At 43.2% G+C, this 18,208-nt stretch overlaps 1 protein-coding gene across 1 annotated transcript; it reads left to right on the top strand.

Annotated features, from left to right (window-relative positions):
- The first annotated feature begins 321 nt into the window (after positions 1 to 321).
- On the top strand, positions 322 to 14,801 carry LOC120045665 (cytohesin-1-like). The gene is made up of 10 exons (XM_038990599.1): positions 322 to 388; positions 486 to 604; positions 951 to 1,031; positions 1,117 to 1,229; positions 1,367 to 1,515; positions 9,138 to 9,249; positions 10,690 to 10,766; positions 10,906 to 10,977; positions 11,083 to 11,237; positions 14,723 to 14,801. Exons 1-10 carry the CDS (start codon positions 329 to 331, stop codon positions 14,799 to 14,801), a joined length of 1,017 nt encoding a protein of 338 aa, XP_038846527.1. The 5' UTR covers positions 322 to 328.
- Positions 14,802 to 18,208: the final 3,407 nt, after the last annotated feature.

Below are 18,208 nucleotides of genomic sequence, written 5' to 3'. Positions count from 1 at the left end.
TGAAGTGTCCCCAGACTCCCCACCCACTAACGCATGGTATTGGTAATGATGTCAGTGATCAGGTGTTTGTGTGTGTCTCCTTTAAGAGGGATTGGTCTGGGCCAGTTGTTGCCCTGAAGCTACAGACACCTAAATGAGTTAATGGGGCTGTTAATTGAGGGATGGTGTTAATAACATGTATGAAGTGTGTGTATAAATGGTTTACAAAGATTTCTGTCTGTTATGAAGGTCATTGGAATTGTGTTTTGAAGGTCCTATGTAGTGTTTAGGTAGGCTCTATGAATGTGTTATACAGACTTCATAACTGTGTTTTGTCTGTAGAAAAAGCATGCAGAGAAACAAGCAGGTGTCCATGGGCCGTAAGAAGTTCAACATGGACCCCAAGAAGGTGAGGGAGAAACCCAATGGCAAACCAGCCCCTAACTCCCACTCTGTGCTGTGGTTGGGGTTCTGTGTTTTGATTGGCTGTGTGTACCATCAATCAGGGGATCCGGTTTTTGATTGACAGCGGTCTGCTGAAGAACACCAGCGATGACATCGCTCAGTTCCTCTATAAAGGGGAGGGGCTTAACAAGACCGCCATCGGAGACTATCTGGGGGAGAGGTGAGAAACGGGTGGGTGGGGAGGGAGGGAGATGACCTCTTAAGTGGGTTAATGCGTTCTCAGCTCAGTGATATTGATTTGGCCCATCCTCCCTAGATAGACAGACACACACATTGACCACAGAAAGGAGGTCAGTATTAGGAGATTATAGATTATATTTGGGTTTCCATGTTTCTGGTTGCAGAGCTGTTTTCTGAGAAATCTCACAGAAACAGAATGAACAGGAAACGCTAATTCTTGTTTTTAAAACGTTTAATTACAGTATTCCCTACTGAACATGACCCTGATCTATTCAGTTTTATGGCCATAAACTTGAATACTGTCTGTTGGTATGTGTTTTCTGTAGAAATGACTTCAATCTTGAGGTTCTACATGCCTTCGTGGAGCTGCATGAATTCACAGACCTCAACCTGGTCCAGGCCCTCAGGTAACACACACACACACACACACGACATCTCTTTTGCACGCATGCACACACACACTCCCTTATGATTGCATGTTCTCTCACCCAGGCAGTTCCTTTGGAGTTTCCGGTTGCCAGGCGAAGCTCAGAAGATCGACAGGATGATGGAGGCGTTTGCCCAGAGATACTGTCACTGTAACCCTGGGGTCTTCCAGCACAGCGGTATAGAAAGGCCACCATTCAGTCGCTCGCTCGCTCGCTCACACACACACACACACACACACACACACACACACACACACACACACACACACACACACACACACACACTAACCTTCCCGTCCCTCTCTGTGCTCCAGATACGTGTTATGTGTTGTCGTTTGCTGTGATCATGCTGAACACCAGTCTCCATAACCCCAATGTGAAGGACAAACCCTCCCACCAGAGATTCAGCGCCATGAACAGAGGAATTAACGATGGAGGTGACCTGCCTGAGGACCTACTCAGGGTAACTATCACTTTCTCCATCCCTCTGTCCTTTTATAAAGCTCTTTCTCGTCCCCTCCCTTTATCTATACCTCTGTTTCTTCTGCCCTCTATCCATACAATACTAGAGGTTGAGGACCTGGTCACACATGAGAAACCATCCTGTGTTTGCAGCAAACGTCTGTCTATATACAGTGTCGTAACGATGTGCAAATAGTTAAAGTAGAAAAAAGAAAATAAATAAACATAAATATGGGTTGTGTTTACAATGGTGTTTGTTCTTCGCTGGTTGCCCTTTTCTTGTGGTATTTCACCCAATACATAAAATAAAATGTTATTGGTCACATACACATATTTAGCAGATGTTATTGTGGGTGGAGCGAAATGCTTCTGTTCTTAGCTCCAACACTGCAGTAGTACAGCGCCCTCCACTAATAATGGCACCCTTGGTAAATATGAGAAAAAAAATTATATTGTTTATCCTTTTGGTCTTTCATTTAAAATATTCACTAAAATCTAAAATTTTATTAAAGTAAAATAATTGAAAGAAAAAATAAAACACATATTTTTCTCAAATATATGTGTGCCACAGTTATTGGCACTCTTCATTCAATACTTTGTGCAAGCTCCCTTTGCCAAGATAACAGCTCTGAGTCTTATCCTATAATGTGTAATGAGGTTGGAGAACACATGGCAAGGGATAGGGGCTCCCTCTGCTGTCTCCTGAAGTCCATGATCAGCTCCTTCGTTTTGTTGACGTTGAGGGAAAGGTTATTTTCCTGGCGGAGTGGGAGTTTATCAAAATTGGATTTGTTTTCGAATTCTTTGTGGGTCTGTGTAATCTGAGGGAAATATGTGTCTCTAATAGGGTCATACATTTGGCAGGAGGTTAGAAAGTGCAGCTCAGTTTCCACCTCATTTTGTTGGAAGTCTCTCACTCTTTTTCAATATCTCTCCTTGTCTCTCTGTCTGTCTGTCTCTGTCTCTCTGTCTGTCTCTCTCTCTCTCTCTCTCTGTCAGTCTCTCTCTCTCTCTCTCTCTCTCTCTCTCTGTCTGTCTGTCTGTCTGTCTGTCTGTCTGTCTGTCTGTCTGTCTGTCTGTCTGTCTGTCTGTCTGTCTGTCTGTCTGTCTGTCTGTCTCTCTCTCTCTCTCTCTCTCTCTGTCTGTCTCTCACTCTCTGTCTGTCTGTCTGTCTGTCTGTCTGTCTGTCTGTCTGTCTGTCTGTCTGTCTGTCTGTCTGTCTGTCTGTCTGTCTCTCTCTCTCTCACTCTCTGTCTCACTCTCTGTCTGTCTCTCTCACTCTCTGTCTGTCTCTCTCACTCTCTGTCTGTCTCTCTCACTCTCTGTCTGTCTCTCTCAATTCAATTCAAGGGGCTTTATTGGCATGGGAAACATGTGTTAACATTGCCAAAGCAAGTGAGGTAGATAATATACAAAAGTGAGGTAAACAATTAAAATTAACAGTAAACATTACACATACAGAAGTTTCAAAACAATAAAGACATTACAAATGTCATATTATGTTTATATACAGTGTTGTAACAATGTACAACTGGTTAAAGTACACAATGGAAAATAAATAAGCATAAATATGGGTTGTATTTACAATGGTGTTTGTTCTTCACTGGTTGCCCTTTTCTTGTGGCAACAGGTCACAAATCTTGCTGCTGTGATGGCACACTGTGGAATTTCACCCAGTAGATATGGGAGTTTATCAAATTTGGATTTGTTTTCGAATTCTTTGTGGATCTGTGTAATCTGAGGGAAATATGTCTCTCTAATATGGTCATACATTGGGCAGGAGGTTAGGAAGTGCAGCTCAGTTTCCACCTCATTTTGTGGGCAGTGAGCACATAGCCTGTCTTCTCTTGAGAGCCATGTCTGCCTACGGCGGCCTTTCTCAATAGCAAGGCTATGCTCACTGAGTCTGTACATAGTCAAAGCTTTCCTTAAGTTTGGGTCAGTCACAGTGATCAGGTATTCTGCCACTATGTACTCTCTGTTTAGGGCCAAATAGCATTCTAGTTTGCTCTGTTTTTTTGTTAATTCTTTCCAATGTGTCAAGTAATTATCTTTTTGTTTTCTCATGATTTGGTTGGGTCTAATTGTGCTGTTGTCCTGGGGCTCTGTGGGGTGTGTTTGTGTTTGTGAACAGAGCCCCAGGACCAGCTTGCTTAGGGGACTCTTCTCCAGGTTCATCTCTCTGTAGGTGATGGCTTTGTTATGGAAGGTTTGGGAATCGCTTCCTTTTAGGTGGTTGTAGAATTTAACGGCTCTTTTCTGGATTTTGATAATTAGTGGGTATCGGCCTAATTCTGCTCTGCATGCATTATTTGGTGTTCTACGTTGTACACAGAGGATATTTTTGCAGAATTCTGCATGCAGAGTCTCAATTTGGTGTTTGTCCCATTTTGTGAAGTCTTGGTTGGTGAGCGGACCCCAGACCTCACAACCATAAAGGGCAATGGGCTCTATGACTGATTTCAAGTATTTTTAGCCAGATCCTAATTGGTATGTTGAAATTTATGTTCCTTTTGATGGCATAGAATGCCCTTCTTGCCTTGTCTCTCAGATCGTTCACAGCTTTGTGGAAGTTACCTGTGGCGCTGATGTTTAGGCCAAGGTATGTATAGTTTTTTGTGTGCTCTAGGGCAACAGTGTCTAGATGGAATTTGTGGTCCTGGCGACTGGACCTTTTTTGGAACACCATTCTCTCTCTCTCTCTCTCACTCTCTGTCAGTCTCTCTCTCTCTCTCTCACTCTCTGTCTGTCTCTCTCTCACTCTCTGTCAGTCTCTCTCTCTCTCAATTCAATTTGCTTTATTGGCATGACGTAACAATTTACATATTGCCAAAGCGTACTTTGGAGATTAAGTGATACATTTACAATATTAACATAATTAAAATAATAATAATCAAGATTGTCAATGGGACAATGTTACAACAATAATCAAGGGTAAAAATAACCATACAATGGACAATAACATAGAGGACATGTGCAGGTTGATTGGTCTGTAAGACACTGTCCCTCATTTTATGGCAGCTATGTAGTGCGCTGCCAACCCACAGCGCTCTGCATCCTCCCCCAACAGGACGGGTAGCCTATTCTCATAAGAGAGGTCTTTGAAACCTTGAATAAGGAAACACTATTTGTTTTATATTTTGGACATTTTGTCAGGAAATGCAGCTCTGTCTCAGGTTCTGCTGTGGTGTAGTGGTTGCACAGCCTTTCCTCTACAGGGAGCCAGATTTCCTGTGTCTATCCTTCTCGATGACAAGGCTGTGCTCATTGAGCATGTACTTTGTCAAGGTTTTTCTAAGGTTTTGATCAGTCACCATGGTCAAATAGTTTGCCATGGTGCCAGATAGCACTGATTTGTGCTTGTGTTTCCCAATAGGTAATGTAGTTTTGTTTTGACTGTTGTAATTTGGTTTATTCTGATTCATTGGCTTTTTGGTCCTGAGGCTTCAGTGTGTTAGTAAAACAGGTTTGTGAACCTGGACCAGCTAGATGAGGGGACTCTTTGCTCAGCTCTTGGCATTGCAGGGCTTGGTAATGATATGAGAGGGGGTCACTGTATTTTAGATGTTTCAAAAACTTAATTGCTCTTTATAAAAAAAAAAATATTAGTGGATGTTGGCCTAATTCTGCCTTGCATGCATTGTTTGTAGTTTTCCTCTGGACAATCTTACAGAACTCTGCATGCAGGGTTTCAATGGGGTGTTTGTCCCATTGGGTGGAATCTTGTTTTGCAAGTGGACCACACACCTCGCTGCCATATAGTGCAATTGGTTCAATGACACAATCAATTAGTTTTCGCCAAATTTGAGGTATTTCGATTTGATTTTGTTTTTTAGAATGCCCTGTGTGCTTTCTCTCTGTTCATTCACCGCCTCATTAAGGTGTCCCGTTAAGATTATTTTTAAACCTAAGTAATTGTAGTGTGTGCAGTACTCTATATTTTGTACCAATTATGAACTTTGGTCTAATTCCCTGAGATCTGGATCTTCTCTGGAAAATGAATTACACTGCTCAAAAAAATAAAGGGAACACTTAAACAACACAATGTAACTCCAAGTCAATCACACTTCTGTGAAATCAAACTGTCCACTTAGGAAGCAACACTGATTGACAATAAATTTCACATGCTGTTGTGCAAATGGAATAGACAACAGGTGGAAATTATAGGCAATTAGCAAGACACCCCCAATAAAGGAGTGGTTCTGCAGGTGGTGACCACAGACCACTTCTCAGTTCCTATGCTTCCTGGCTGATGTTTTGGTCACTTTTGAATGCTGGCGGTGCTTTCACTCTAGTGGTAGCATGAGACGGAGTCTACAACCCACACAAGTGGCTCAGGTAGTGCAGCTCATCCAGGATGGCACATCAATGCGAGCTGTGGCAAGAAGGTTTGCTGTGTCTGTCAGCGTAGTGTCCAGAGCATGGAGGCGCTACCAGGAGACAGGCCAGTACATCAGGAGACGTGGAGGAAGCCGTAGGAGGGCAACAACCCAGCAATACCTCCGCCTTTGTGCAAGGAGGAGCACTGCCAGAGCCCTGCAAAATGACCTCCAGCAGGCCACAAATGTGCATGTGTCTGCTCAAACGGTCAGAAACAGACTCCATGAGGGTGGTATGAGGGCCCGACGTCCACAGGTGGGGGTTGTGCTTACAGCCCAACACCGTGCAGGACGTTTGGCATTTGCCAGAGAACACCAAGATTGGCAAATTCGCCATTGGCGCCCTGTGCTCTTACCAGATGAAAGCAGGTTCACACTGAGCACATGTGACAGACGTGACAGAGTCTGGAGACGCCGTGGAGAACGTTCTGTGCCTGCAACATGCTCCAGCATGACCGGTTTGGCGGTGGGTCAGTCATGGTGTGGGGTGGCATTTCTTTGGGGGGCCGCACAGCCCTCCATGTGCTCGCCAGAGGTAGCCTGACTGCCCTTAGGTACCGAGATGAGATCCTCAGACCCCTTGTGAGATCATATGCTGGTGCGGTTGGCCCTGGGTTCCTCCTAATGCAAGACAATGCTAGACCTCATGTGGCTGGAGTGTGTCAGCAGTTCCTGCAAGAGGAAGGCATTGATGCTATGGACTGGCCCGCCCGTTCCCCAGACCTGAATCCAATTGAGCACATCTGGGACATCATGTCTCGCTCCATCCACCAACGCCACGTTGCACCACAGACTGTCCAGGAGTTGGAGGATGCTTTAGTCCAGGTCTGGGAGGAGATCCCTCAGGAGACCATCCGCCACCTCATCAGGAGCATGCCCAGGCGTTGTAGGGAGGTCATACAGGCACGTGGAGGCCACACACACTACTGAGCCTCATTTTGACTTGTTTTAAGGACATTACATCAAAGTTGGATCAGCCTGTAGTGTAGTTTTCCTCTTTAATTTTGAGTGTGACTCCAAAACCAGACCTCCATGGGTTGATAAATTTGATTTCCATTGATAATTTTTGTGTGATTTTGTTGTCAGCACATTCAACTATGTAAAGAAAAAAGTATTTCATAAGAATATTTCATTCATTCAGATCTAGGATGTGTTATTTTAGTGTTCCCTTTATTTTTTTGAGCAGTGTATTTTTGTCTTTTTTGGGTGTACTGCCAGGGCCCAGGTCTGGCAGTACTGCTCTAGCAGGTCCAGGCTCAGCTGTAGGCCATGTGCTGTGGGTGACAGCAGGCACAGGTCATCTGCGAAGTGCAGGCGCTTAACCTTTCAATTGTGGAGACTAACACCAGCGGCTGAGGATTTTTCTAGAGTACCACTGTTGATGTAAATATTGAAGAGCGTGGGGCTCAGATTGCAAACCTGGCGAAGGCCCCGCCTCTGGTTAAATAGTTATTATGTTATTTTCTTACCAATTTTTATGCTGCGCATATTGCCAGTTTTAATAATGTCATATGTTTTACCCCCTACACCACCTTCAATAACTTTGTAGAACAGTCCTGTAGGCAAAATAGAATCAAATGCATTTTGGAAGTCGATAAAGCAAGCGTAAATTTTGGTGTTATTTTGGTGGACATGTTTATCTATCAGGGTGTGTAAGGTGTAAATATGATTGGTCATGTAATGTTTTGGTATAAATCGAATTTGGCTTTTACTCAAGACATTGTGCTTATTAAGGAAGTTTAGAACTCTTGCATTTATAATACTACAGAAAACCTCAAATTATTGTTCACACAAATGCATCTGTAATTGTTAGGGTCAAATATGTCTCTGTTCTTAAAGATTGGGGTTATGAGTCCTTTATTCCAGATGTCAGGAAAATAACCTACAGTCAGGATAAAATTTAACTGTTTTAATATAGCGATTTGAAATTTTGCACTAGTGAATTTGAGCATCTCATTTAGGATGCCATCAGGTCTGCATGCTTTTTTTAAATGTAAGGGCCTGAAGTTTCTTATAGAGCTCCTGGTCAGTCATTGGGGAGGCCAATGGATTTTGATTGTTCTTTATAGCTTTTTCTAATCCATTCAACTTCTCACGAATTTGGCATTGTTCTGTGTTTGTATCAGTTTGAACGGTGTTGTAGAGTGTTTTAAAATGGGTTGTCCATATGTCACCATTTTGTATTGCTAATTCCTCTAGTTTCATTTTTTTTTTGGCGTTTTACAATTTTGCCAAAAATGGTTTGTTCATGGACTACTCAATTAGTGTCAGCTGCTTGCTGTTGTACTGGGCTTTTTTGGTTCTGAGTGTATGTTTATAGAGTTTTAAAGTCTCACAGTAATAAGGCATGAGGTGTAATTCACCATTATTTGGGTCTCTGTGCTTTTGGTTTGATAGTGTTGTCATCTGTGGTCTTTTTTGGTTTGTTTTTTATAAATCCAGTTGTGCTTCTTTTGCCGTTTGCCTGACTATATTGCTGATGTTTTTTTACTGACAGATTGATGCCTTCTTCACTGTGAGTGGATGTGGTTTCCAGAAAGTTATCTAAGAGTGTTTAGATTTTTTTTCTTTCTCCATCTCTCTCTCTTTCCATACCTTTCTATCTCTTTCCATATCTCTCTTTCCAAATCTCTCTCCCTCCATATCTCTCTCTCTCTTCATGTATCCCTCTCCATATCTCTTTCTCTCTCTCTCATATAAATATATATATTTCCCTCTCCATGTTTCTCTCTATATATATAATCTCCCTTTCTCTCTCCATATCTCTCTTTCTCTCTCTCTCTCTCGCCATATCTCTCTCTCACCATATCTTTTTCCATCTCTCTCTCCGTATCTCTCTCTCTCTCCATATCTCTCTCTCTCCATATCTCTCTCTCCATATCTCTCTCGCTCTCCACATCTCCTTCCATATCTCTTTCTCGCTCCATATCTCTCTCTCTCACTCCATATCTCTCTCTCTCGCTCCATATCTCTCTCTCTCTCTGTATCTCTCGCTCTCTCTCCATATCGCTCGCTCTCTCTCTCTCTCTCCATATCGCTTTCTCTTTCTCCATATCTCTCTTTCTCTCCATCTCTCTCTCTCCATATCACTCGCTTTCTCTCTCTCGCTCTCTCTCCATATCGCTCACTTTCAATCTCGCTCTCTCTCTCTATATATATATATATAATCTCTGTCTCTGTGTGTGTGTGTGTGTGTGTGTGTGTGTGTGTATATATCTCCATCTCTCTCTCGTGCTCTCTGTAGAACCTGTATGAAGGTATAAAGAACGAGCCCTTTAAAATTCCAGAGGATGATGGGAATGACCTCACACACACTTTCTTCAACCCTGACCGGGAGGGCTGGCTGCTCAAACGAGGTGAGAGAGTCAACTTTGCTGTAAAAGTCTTATAGAGCACAGAACAGCAAGCTTGATTGATACTTCCACTCCCTCGGATGGACAGATGCAGAACTACACTCTCCTGTTTGGCCTTCTCATTCATACCAAGAATATAGCCTATATAATGGGTATACGTATTTATGACTCAATGTAGTTTGTCTTTGTGTTTTTTCTTCCTCATTTGTTTTGGGTGATTTTGGTCTCCAGGAGGTATGTAAGTATGTATTTATGGATTGGAAGCCTGACGCCTTGATCATACCAACAGCGTCATTTTGGTACACTAGAAGTACATTAATTTCCAATGGAACGCTGCATTTGCCTTGCAGCATTGCATCGTAGTGCGTTCTGTGTGGTGCATACGTTGGATTTATGGAACATATGCGTCAAACTGTATGCGTAGACGGCTTGACAGAAATGGTAGCAGAAGGTGAATGTTGAACTTTTGTTGCACACACATCCAGATGATGCTGCTTACTATTTTGCGTAATAATGCTATCGGTGTGATCAAGGCGTTAACCTCCTCAGCCTGTATGTGCTTTGCTTCTTGGTGCTGCTTCCCATACTTTGCCATGCAACCCAAGGTTTTGTCCAATGAAAATATATTGTTAACTATGATTTCATTATAAAGAATGAAATGGTTTTTAATTGTTGGTAAAATGTGATTTATCTGCTCTTTAATCTGTGCAAGATGTCATTGACTTCAACGCAAACAACCTTTAAACCTAACCCTACCATCCAATCAGTATCTCAACCATAGAGATATATAGAGGACTCTAGTGCTCAAAAGCCCGTTGCAGCATGGGCAGCGCAATTGAGGACTTTTACCATTTTGAAGTAGTCAACTGGGTGGGACTTCCTATGGGTTAAAAAATGATCACATAATTCCATCCGGGTCATCAGGAGGGATCAGCTAATGATTTATACTCGTGAGCAAATATTCCATAACTGCAGGTGGCAGTAAATCGGCAACCATTATACCTGTTCAAACACACTCCAGGTGGCAGTATGCACCCTTTCAGTTTGTTTAGCAACTTACAGAAGTAGTAGTAGTAGAAGAAGAAAATGTACTACTTCAAAATGGAGATGGCCTCAATGGCACTGCCTGTGCACTTATAGACGCCATAATGGGACAGATACAAAGAAGAGTCCTCTATCATTCTGTATGATCTCAACTAATGCATTGCATTCATGGTCGACTTTGTTGCCATCATGCTGTGTCTTCTGAGAAGCATGACTGCATTAAAGGCTACCTGGAATGCGTCCATAGCCTCCTGCCTGGTACTGGCTGATGTATGTGCTGCCATCTGTCTGTCTGGACTGTCTAGGGGCACCTTTTTAATCAGTGGATTTTGCTTGTTCTAACCCTTTCATCTTATGAATCCTGATTGAACTCTGACCTTTAACCTCTAAACCCCTCAGGAGGGCGTGTGAAGACGTGGAAGAGACGATGGTTCATCCTCACAGACAACTGCCTGTACTACTTTGAGTACACTACTGTGAGTTGCTCTCTCTTTCTATTCCTCTCTCTTTTTCTGTTATGCTTTTTTCTCCATGACATGCAATGTACCAGTTGTGAGCTGTAATGCTCTCGCTGTGCTTTCTCTCTTCTCATTTCTCACTCCTCCCTCCCTCCAGGATAAGGAGCCTAGGGGTATCATCCCTCTGGAGAATCTGAGTATTAGAGAGGTGGACGACTCCAAGAAACCAGTAAGTTACTTTCTTTCTCTCTCCCTCTTTTCCTGTGCTCTTTCTCCCTGTTTCCTTTTAAAAGCCTCTGAGTCACATCTCTCCCTCGCTTTCTCTCTCTCTCAGAACTGTTTTGAGCTGTTCATCCCGGACCACAGGGATCAGGTGATCAAGGCATGTAAGACCGAGGCGGACGGACGTGTTGTTGAGGGCAACCACACTTTCTATCGAATCTCCGCCCCCACAGCCGAGGAAAAGGAGGAGTGGATCACCAGCATAAAGTGAATTCTTGGCGGTGTCCCATTAACCTCTCATTCTTCCTGAAGTGTATATGCATTAAAAAAACACCATTGGATTTGTGTAGGCATGCGCTAGAGGGACTTTCCATATACAGTTGAAGTCGGAAGTTTACATAAGTCTTAGCCAAATACACTGCTCAAAAAAATAAAGGGAACACTTAAACAACACAATGTAACTCCAAGTCAATCACACTTCTGTGAAATCAAACTGTCCACTTAGGAAGCAACACTGATTGACAATAAATTTCACATGTTGTTGTGCAAATGGAATAGACAAAAGGTGGAAATTATAGGCAATTGGCAAGACACCCCCAATAAAGGAGTGATTCTGCAGGTGGTGACCACAGACCACAGACCACTTCTCAGTTCCTATGTTTCCTGGCTTATGTTTTGGTCACTTTTGAATGCTGGCGGTGCTCTCACTCTAGTGGTAGCATGAGACGGAGTCTACAACCCACACAAGTGGCTCAGGTAGTGCAGCTCATCCAGGATGGCACATCAATGCGAGCTGTGGCAAGAAGGTTTGCTGTGTCTGTCAGCGTAGTGTCCAGAGCATGGAGGCGCTACCAGGAGACAGGCCAGTACATCAGGAGACGTGGAGGAGGCCGTAGGAGGGCAACAACCCAGCAGCAGGACCGCTACCTCCGCCTTTGAGCAGGAGGAGCACTGCCAGAGCCCTGCAAAATGACCTCCAGCAGGCCACAAATGTGCATGTGTCAGCATATGGTCTCACAAGGGCTCTGAGGATCTCATCTCGGTACCTAATGGCAGTCAGGCTACCTCTGGCGAGCACATGGAGGGCTGTGCGGCCCCACAAAGAAATGCCACCCCACACCATGACTGACCCACCGCCAAACCGGTCATGCTGGAGGATGTTGCAGGCAGCAGAACGTTCTCCACGGCGTCTCCAGACTCTGTCACATGTGCTCATGTGCTCAGTGTGAACCTGCTTTCATCTGTGAAGAGCACAGGGCGCCAGTGGCGAATTTGCCAATCTTGGTGTTCTCTGGCAAATGCCAAACGTCCTGCACGGTGTTGGGCTGTAAGCACAACCCCCACCTGTGGACGTCGGGCCCTCATACCACCCTCATGGAGTCTGTTTCTGACCGTTTGAGCAGACACATGCACATTTGTGGCCTGCTGGAGGTCATTTTGCAGGGCTCTGGCAGTGCTCCTCCTTGCACAAAGGCGGAGGTATTGCTGGGTTGTTGCCCTCCTACGGCTTCCTCCACGTCTCCTGATGTACTGGCCTGTCTCCTGGTAGCGCCTCCATGCTCTGGACACTACGCTGACAGACACAGCAAACCTTCTTGCCACAGCTCGCATTGATGTGCCATCCTGGATGAGCTGCACTACCTGAGCCACTTGTGTGGGTTGTAGACTCCGTCTCATGCTACCACTAGAGTGAAAGCACCGCCAGCATTCAAAAGTGACCAAAACATCAGCCAGGAAGCATAGGAACTGAGAAGTGGTCTGTGGTCACCACCTGCAGAACCACTCCTTTATTGGGGGTGTCTTGCTAATTGCCTATAATTTCCACCTGTTGTCTATTCCATTTGCACAACAGCATGTGAAATTTATTGTCAATCAGTGTTGCTTCCTAAGTGGACAGTTTGATTTCACAGAAGTGTGATTGACTTGGAGTTACATTGTGTTGTTTAAGTGTTCCCTTTATTTTTTTGAGCAGTGTACATTTAAACTCAGTTTTTCACAATTCCTGACATTTAATCCAAGTAAAAATTCCATGTTTTAGGTCAGTTAGGATCACCACTTATTTTAAGAATGTGAAATGTCAGAATAATAGTAGACAGGATTTATTTAAGCTTTTATTTATTTCATCACATTTCCAGTGGGTCAAAAGTTTACATACACTCAATTAGTATTTGGTAGCATTGCATTTAAATTGTTTAACTTGGGTCAAACGTTTCGGGTAGCCTTCCACAAGCTTCCCACAATACGTTTGGTGAATTTTGGCCCATTCCTCCTGACAGAGATGTTGTAACTGAGTCGGGTTTGTAGGCCTCCTTGCTCGCACACGCTTTGTCAGTTCTGCCCACAAATTGTCTATAGGATTGAGGTCAGAGCTTTGTGATGGCCACTCCAATACCTTGACTTTGTTGTCCTTAAGCCATTTTGCCACAACTTTGAAAGTATGCTTGAGGTCATTGTCCATTTGGAAGACCCATTTGCGACCAAGCTTTAACTTCCTGACTGATGTCTTGAGATGTTGCTTCAATATATCCACATAATTTTCATCCCTCATAATGCCATCTATTTTGTGAAGTGCACCAGTCCCTCCTGCAGCAAAGCACCCCCACAACATGATGCTGCCACCCCCGTGCTTCACGGTTGGGAAGATGTTCTTCGGCTTGCAAGCCTCCCCCTTTTTCCTCCAAACATGACGATGGTCATTATGGCCAAACAGTTCTATTTTTGTTTCATCAGACCAGAGGACATTTCTCCAAAAAGTATGATCTTCGTCCCCATGTGCAGTTGCAAACCGTAGTCTGGCTTTTTTATGGTCGGTTTTGGAGCAGTGGCTTCTTCCTTGCTGAGCGGCCTTTCAGGTTATGTCGATATAGGACTCGTTTTACTGTGGATATAGTTATTTTTGTACCTGTTTCCTCCAGCATTTTCACAAGACCCTTTGCTGTTGTTCTGGGATTGATTTGCACTTTTCGCACAAAATTACGTTCATTTCTAGGAGACAGAACGCGTCTCCTTCCTGAGCGGTATGATGGCTGCGTGGTCCCATGGTGTTTATACTTGCACAGTATTGTTTGTACAGATGAACGTGGTACCTTCAGGTGTTTGGAAATTGCTCCCAAGGATGAACCAGACTTGTGGAGGTCTACATTTTTTTTCTGAGGTCTTGGCTGATTTCTTTTGAGTTTCCCATGATGTCAAGCAAAGAGGCACTGAGTTTGAAGGTAGGCCTTTAAATACATCCACAGATACACCTCCAATTGACTCAAATGATGTCAATTAGCCTATCAGAAGCTTCTAAAGCCATGACATCATTTTCTGGAATTTTCCAAGCTGTTTAAAGGCACAGTCAACTTAGTGTATGTAAACTTCTGACCCACTGGAATTGTGATACAGTGAATAAGTGAAATAATCTGTCTGTAAAAATTGTTGGAAAAATTACTTGTGTTATGTCATGCACAAAGTAGATGTCCTAACCGACTTGCCAAAACTATAGTTTGTTAACAAGAAATTTGTGGAGTGGTTGAAAAACGAGTTTTAATGACTCCAACCTAAGTGTATGTAAACTTCCGACTTCAACTGTACCAGTCATTTACTTTCAAATCCATTCCGGGAAGTGAACAAGTGCACACTTTGGGAGAAAGGAGAGAGTTTTGGTTCTTATTTCTTCCAAGTCATGTCCTATCCTTCATCTGTATGATCCTGCTCTAGTCTCATGACAAAGAGTTAAATTCATATTGCTCTCCCCTCTCTTAATGTAGAAAAGCCATCAGCAGGGACCCCTTCTATGAGATGCTGGCAGCACGGAAGAAGAAGGTGTCTGCCCTGACAAGTCTGTAGAAAAGACCCAGGCTCCAGCACTTCAGCAGGAGGAGCAGGCCTCACTCTATTCTACAGCCCAGTGTTTGTGCCCATGGACCTGAACTATGGACCTATGGAACTGTATACACAAGAAAGCAGAAGATCCCAAAAGCCTGTTGAAAGTCTAGGTGGACGCTGTCATCATATTGATCTTGTTTTCTTCAGATTCACAAACACTGGAGGGGAAGGATTATGAAGGGGCACAGGGTTGGGACAGGAAAGCAGAGAGGATTAGATGTCCTTTTTCAGCGCCCTCTACAGGAAGTTACATAATGCAATATTATGCTTTGATAAAAATTTACAGAGAAAGGCAACATGAACCTATTTTTACACAAACCTCTTTTCTGAGGGTTCTTGTCATAGTGCTGTTGTAACTACAGAACATTTCTTTCTGAAGGGTTCTCATAACAAACCACCACTGTTTCTCCTCTCTCTGTCTCTCTGTGTGTGTCTCTCTCGCTCTGTCTCTCTGTCTCTGTCTCTGTTTCTCTCTTTCTTTGGTTCCATGTTTGTTTAAAGGTAATTGATAGGAATTGCCAGGGACTGACCTCACAATGCAATATCACGCTACTTAGGTGCCGATACGATATGTATTGCGATTCTCACGATTCTATATGTATTGAGATTCGATACTGTGATTTTGCAATTCGATATTCCAAACATATTTCTCAGGATATGTCTGCTGCAGAGGGACAAGAGAGCCATGAGATAACGAGTTTTGATCAGTCATGGAAATGAAAGTGCTGAAAACAAATTGGCTCCCTATTTCAAAAGAAGATGGCGAACAAGCTATACATGAGTTTTGGTGCAGGTTAAGCCAACTAGCGCAACAGTATTATTGTCATATTGTCAAACGATATGATACATCATCAAAAATAATATCCCGATATGTAACCGTACAGATTTTATTCCTGCATCACTAGTAATTGGGCTGTGTCAGTGAGCCAGGGTTTGAGATATGGGAGCTGAGTCGGCAGAATAGTTGCAAAAAACTGTCTCTGCCCAAAGCCTTTCTCTGCTGCCATCACTGTATTAGTTCTGCTCTTCATTTAGTTTTTTTGTGTTGATACCTCTGTTACTGCAACTGCACAGTCACGTGGAAGGAGGAGGAATGGCGGAAGGGGGAGAAAGAAATGAAGGTGAGAGGTAGACAAAGGATCATAACATATCACTTTGTTTCGGGTTGAACTATTCAGTCTTTTATTCTGATATTGTGACAATTAAAAGTACTTTTGTAGAAGCAGCAATATGTTTGCAGAGAAAGGATTTGGTGAATAAATAAAAGACCTAAGGTCTATTAAGACCTTATTACAGTGTTATACAGTTGTGTGCTGTCTGTTACAAATGTGTTATAAGAGATGCATTTCTGTCATCAATGTGCTCTTTGGAGGGCTGTGATTTAGTTTTTATAATGGCAAATAAATTAATCGACAATTGTTATGTTCTCAATGTACTGATTATGAAATGCAAGTCAAGCTTGAATTATATACGTTTATTTACCTATAATGCACATCATTTATTGTTTGTTTTGTATCATAAAGGTTTGTGCTGTTATGCCCTTATTATGCCATCATGTTTTTGTTCATTTGATTTCAGATTATCAAAAATATATCTTCAATGCTAGTCTCATTTTTCCTTTCTTTGTTTAAGATTTGACTTGGCAAGTGAGGTTAAACTCAGTAAAAACTTTATTTTGACGTTGGATATAAACCACACTAGACACAAAGACACGGTGATATATGGTCCACGTTTCATAGCACCAGCCCTTTGAGCTGATTGACAAGCAGAACAAAAGCGTTTGGAATGGGTGAATTTTTAGGACAACGTTTTGTCAGTTTTGATGTCTAGCTAGCTAGTAAGATTGATGTTCACCGAAAATCAGGGAATAGCTAGCTAGCAAACAGTTGACAGTGGCTGTCAGAACTAGGAGGACATGGAAGGTTGAGAGGGTTGAGTTTTTACAGAATGTCACATTAAAGGCACTAAAATTGAAGCCGGACAAATGGCAGAAATGTATTGCAGGGGAGACCTTACAGAAATTAAATATATTACAGTACATTTGGAAAGTATTCAGACCCCTTCACTTTTCCACATTTTGTTACATTACAGCCTTATTCTAAAATGGATTAAATTGTTTTTTCCCTAATCAATCTACACATAATACCCCATAATGACAAAGCAAAAACAATTTTGACATTTTTGCAAATTTATTACAAAAAAAAAATGGCAATATCACATTTACATAAGTATTCAGACTCTTTACTCAGTACTTTGTTGAAGCACCTTTGGCAGTGAGTACAGCCTTGTGTCTTGTTGGGTATGACGCTACAAGCTTGGCACATGTATTTGGGGAGTTTGTCCCATTCTCTGCAGATCCTCTCAAGCTCTGTCAGGTTGGATGGGGAGGGTCGCTGCACAGCCTTTTTCAGTTCTCTCCAGAGATGTTCGATCGGGTTCAAGTCCGGGCTCTCGCTGGGCCACTCAAGGACATTGAGACTTGTCCCGAAGCAACTCCTGCATTGTCTTAGCTGTGTGCTGAGAGTTGTTGTCCTGTTAGAAGGTGAACCATTGCCCCAGTCTGAGGTCCTGAGCGCTCTGGACCAGGTTTTCATCAAGGATCTCGCTGTACTTTGCTCAGTTAATCTTTCCTTTGATCCTGACTAGTCCCCCAGTCCCTGCCGCTGAAAAACATCCCCACAGCATGATGCTGCCACCACCATGCTTCACAGTGGTGATGGTGCCAGGTTTCCTCCAGACGTGACGCTTGGCATTCAGGCCAAAGAGTTCAATCTTGGTTACATCAGACCAGACAATCTTGTTTCTCATGGTCTGAGAGTCCTTTAGGCAAACTCCAAGCGGGATTTCAAGTGCCTTTTACTGAGCAGTAGCTTCCGTCTGGCCTCTCTACCATAAAGGCTTTATTGGTGGAGTACTGCAGAGATGGTTGTTCTCCCATCTCCACAAAGGAACACTGGAGCTCTTTCAGAGTGACCATCGGGTTCTTGCCCTGACAAAGGCCCGCTCTTGGAAGAGCCTTACTGGCTCCAAACTTCTTCCATTTAAGAATGATGTTCTTGGGGACCTGCAATGCTGCAGAAATTGTGGTACCCTTCCCCAGATCTGTGCCTCCACACAATCCGGTCTCGGAGCTCTACGGACAATTCCTTCTCCCTGAGCTCTATCGACAATTCCTTCGACCTCACGGCTTGGTTTTTGCTCTGACATGCAATGTCAACTGTGGGACCTTACTCTATATAAACAGGTGTGTGCCTTTCCAAATCATGTCCAATCAATTGAATTTACCACAGGTGGACTCCAATGAAGTTGTAGAAACGTCTCAAGGATGATGAATGTAAACCGGATGAACCTGAGCACAATTTCAAGTC

Source organism: Salvelinus namaycush, chromosome 4, assembly GCF_016432855.1.
Source record: "Salvelinus namaycush isolate Seneca chromosome 4, SaNama_1.0, whole genome shotgun sequence".
Taxonomy (NCBI): Eukaryota; Metazoa; Chordata; class Actinopteri; order Salmoniformes; family Salmonidae; genus Salvelinus; species Salvelinus namaycush.
The sequence above is the reverse complement of the archived record's forward strand: the minus strand, read 5'-3'. Positions and strand labels throughout refer to the sequence as shown.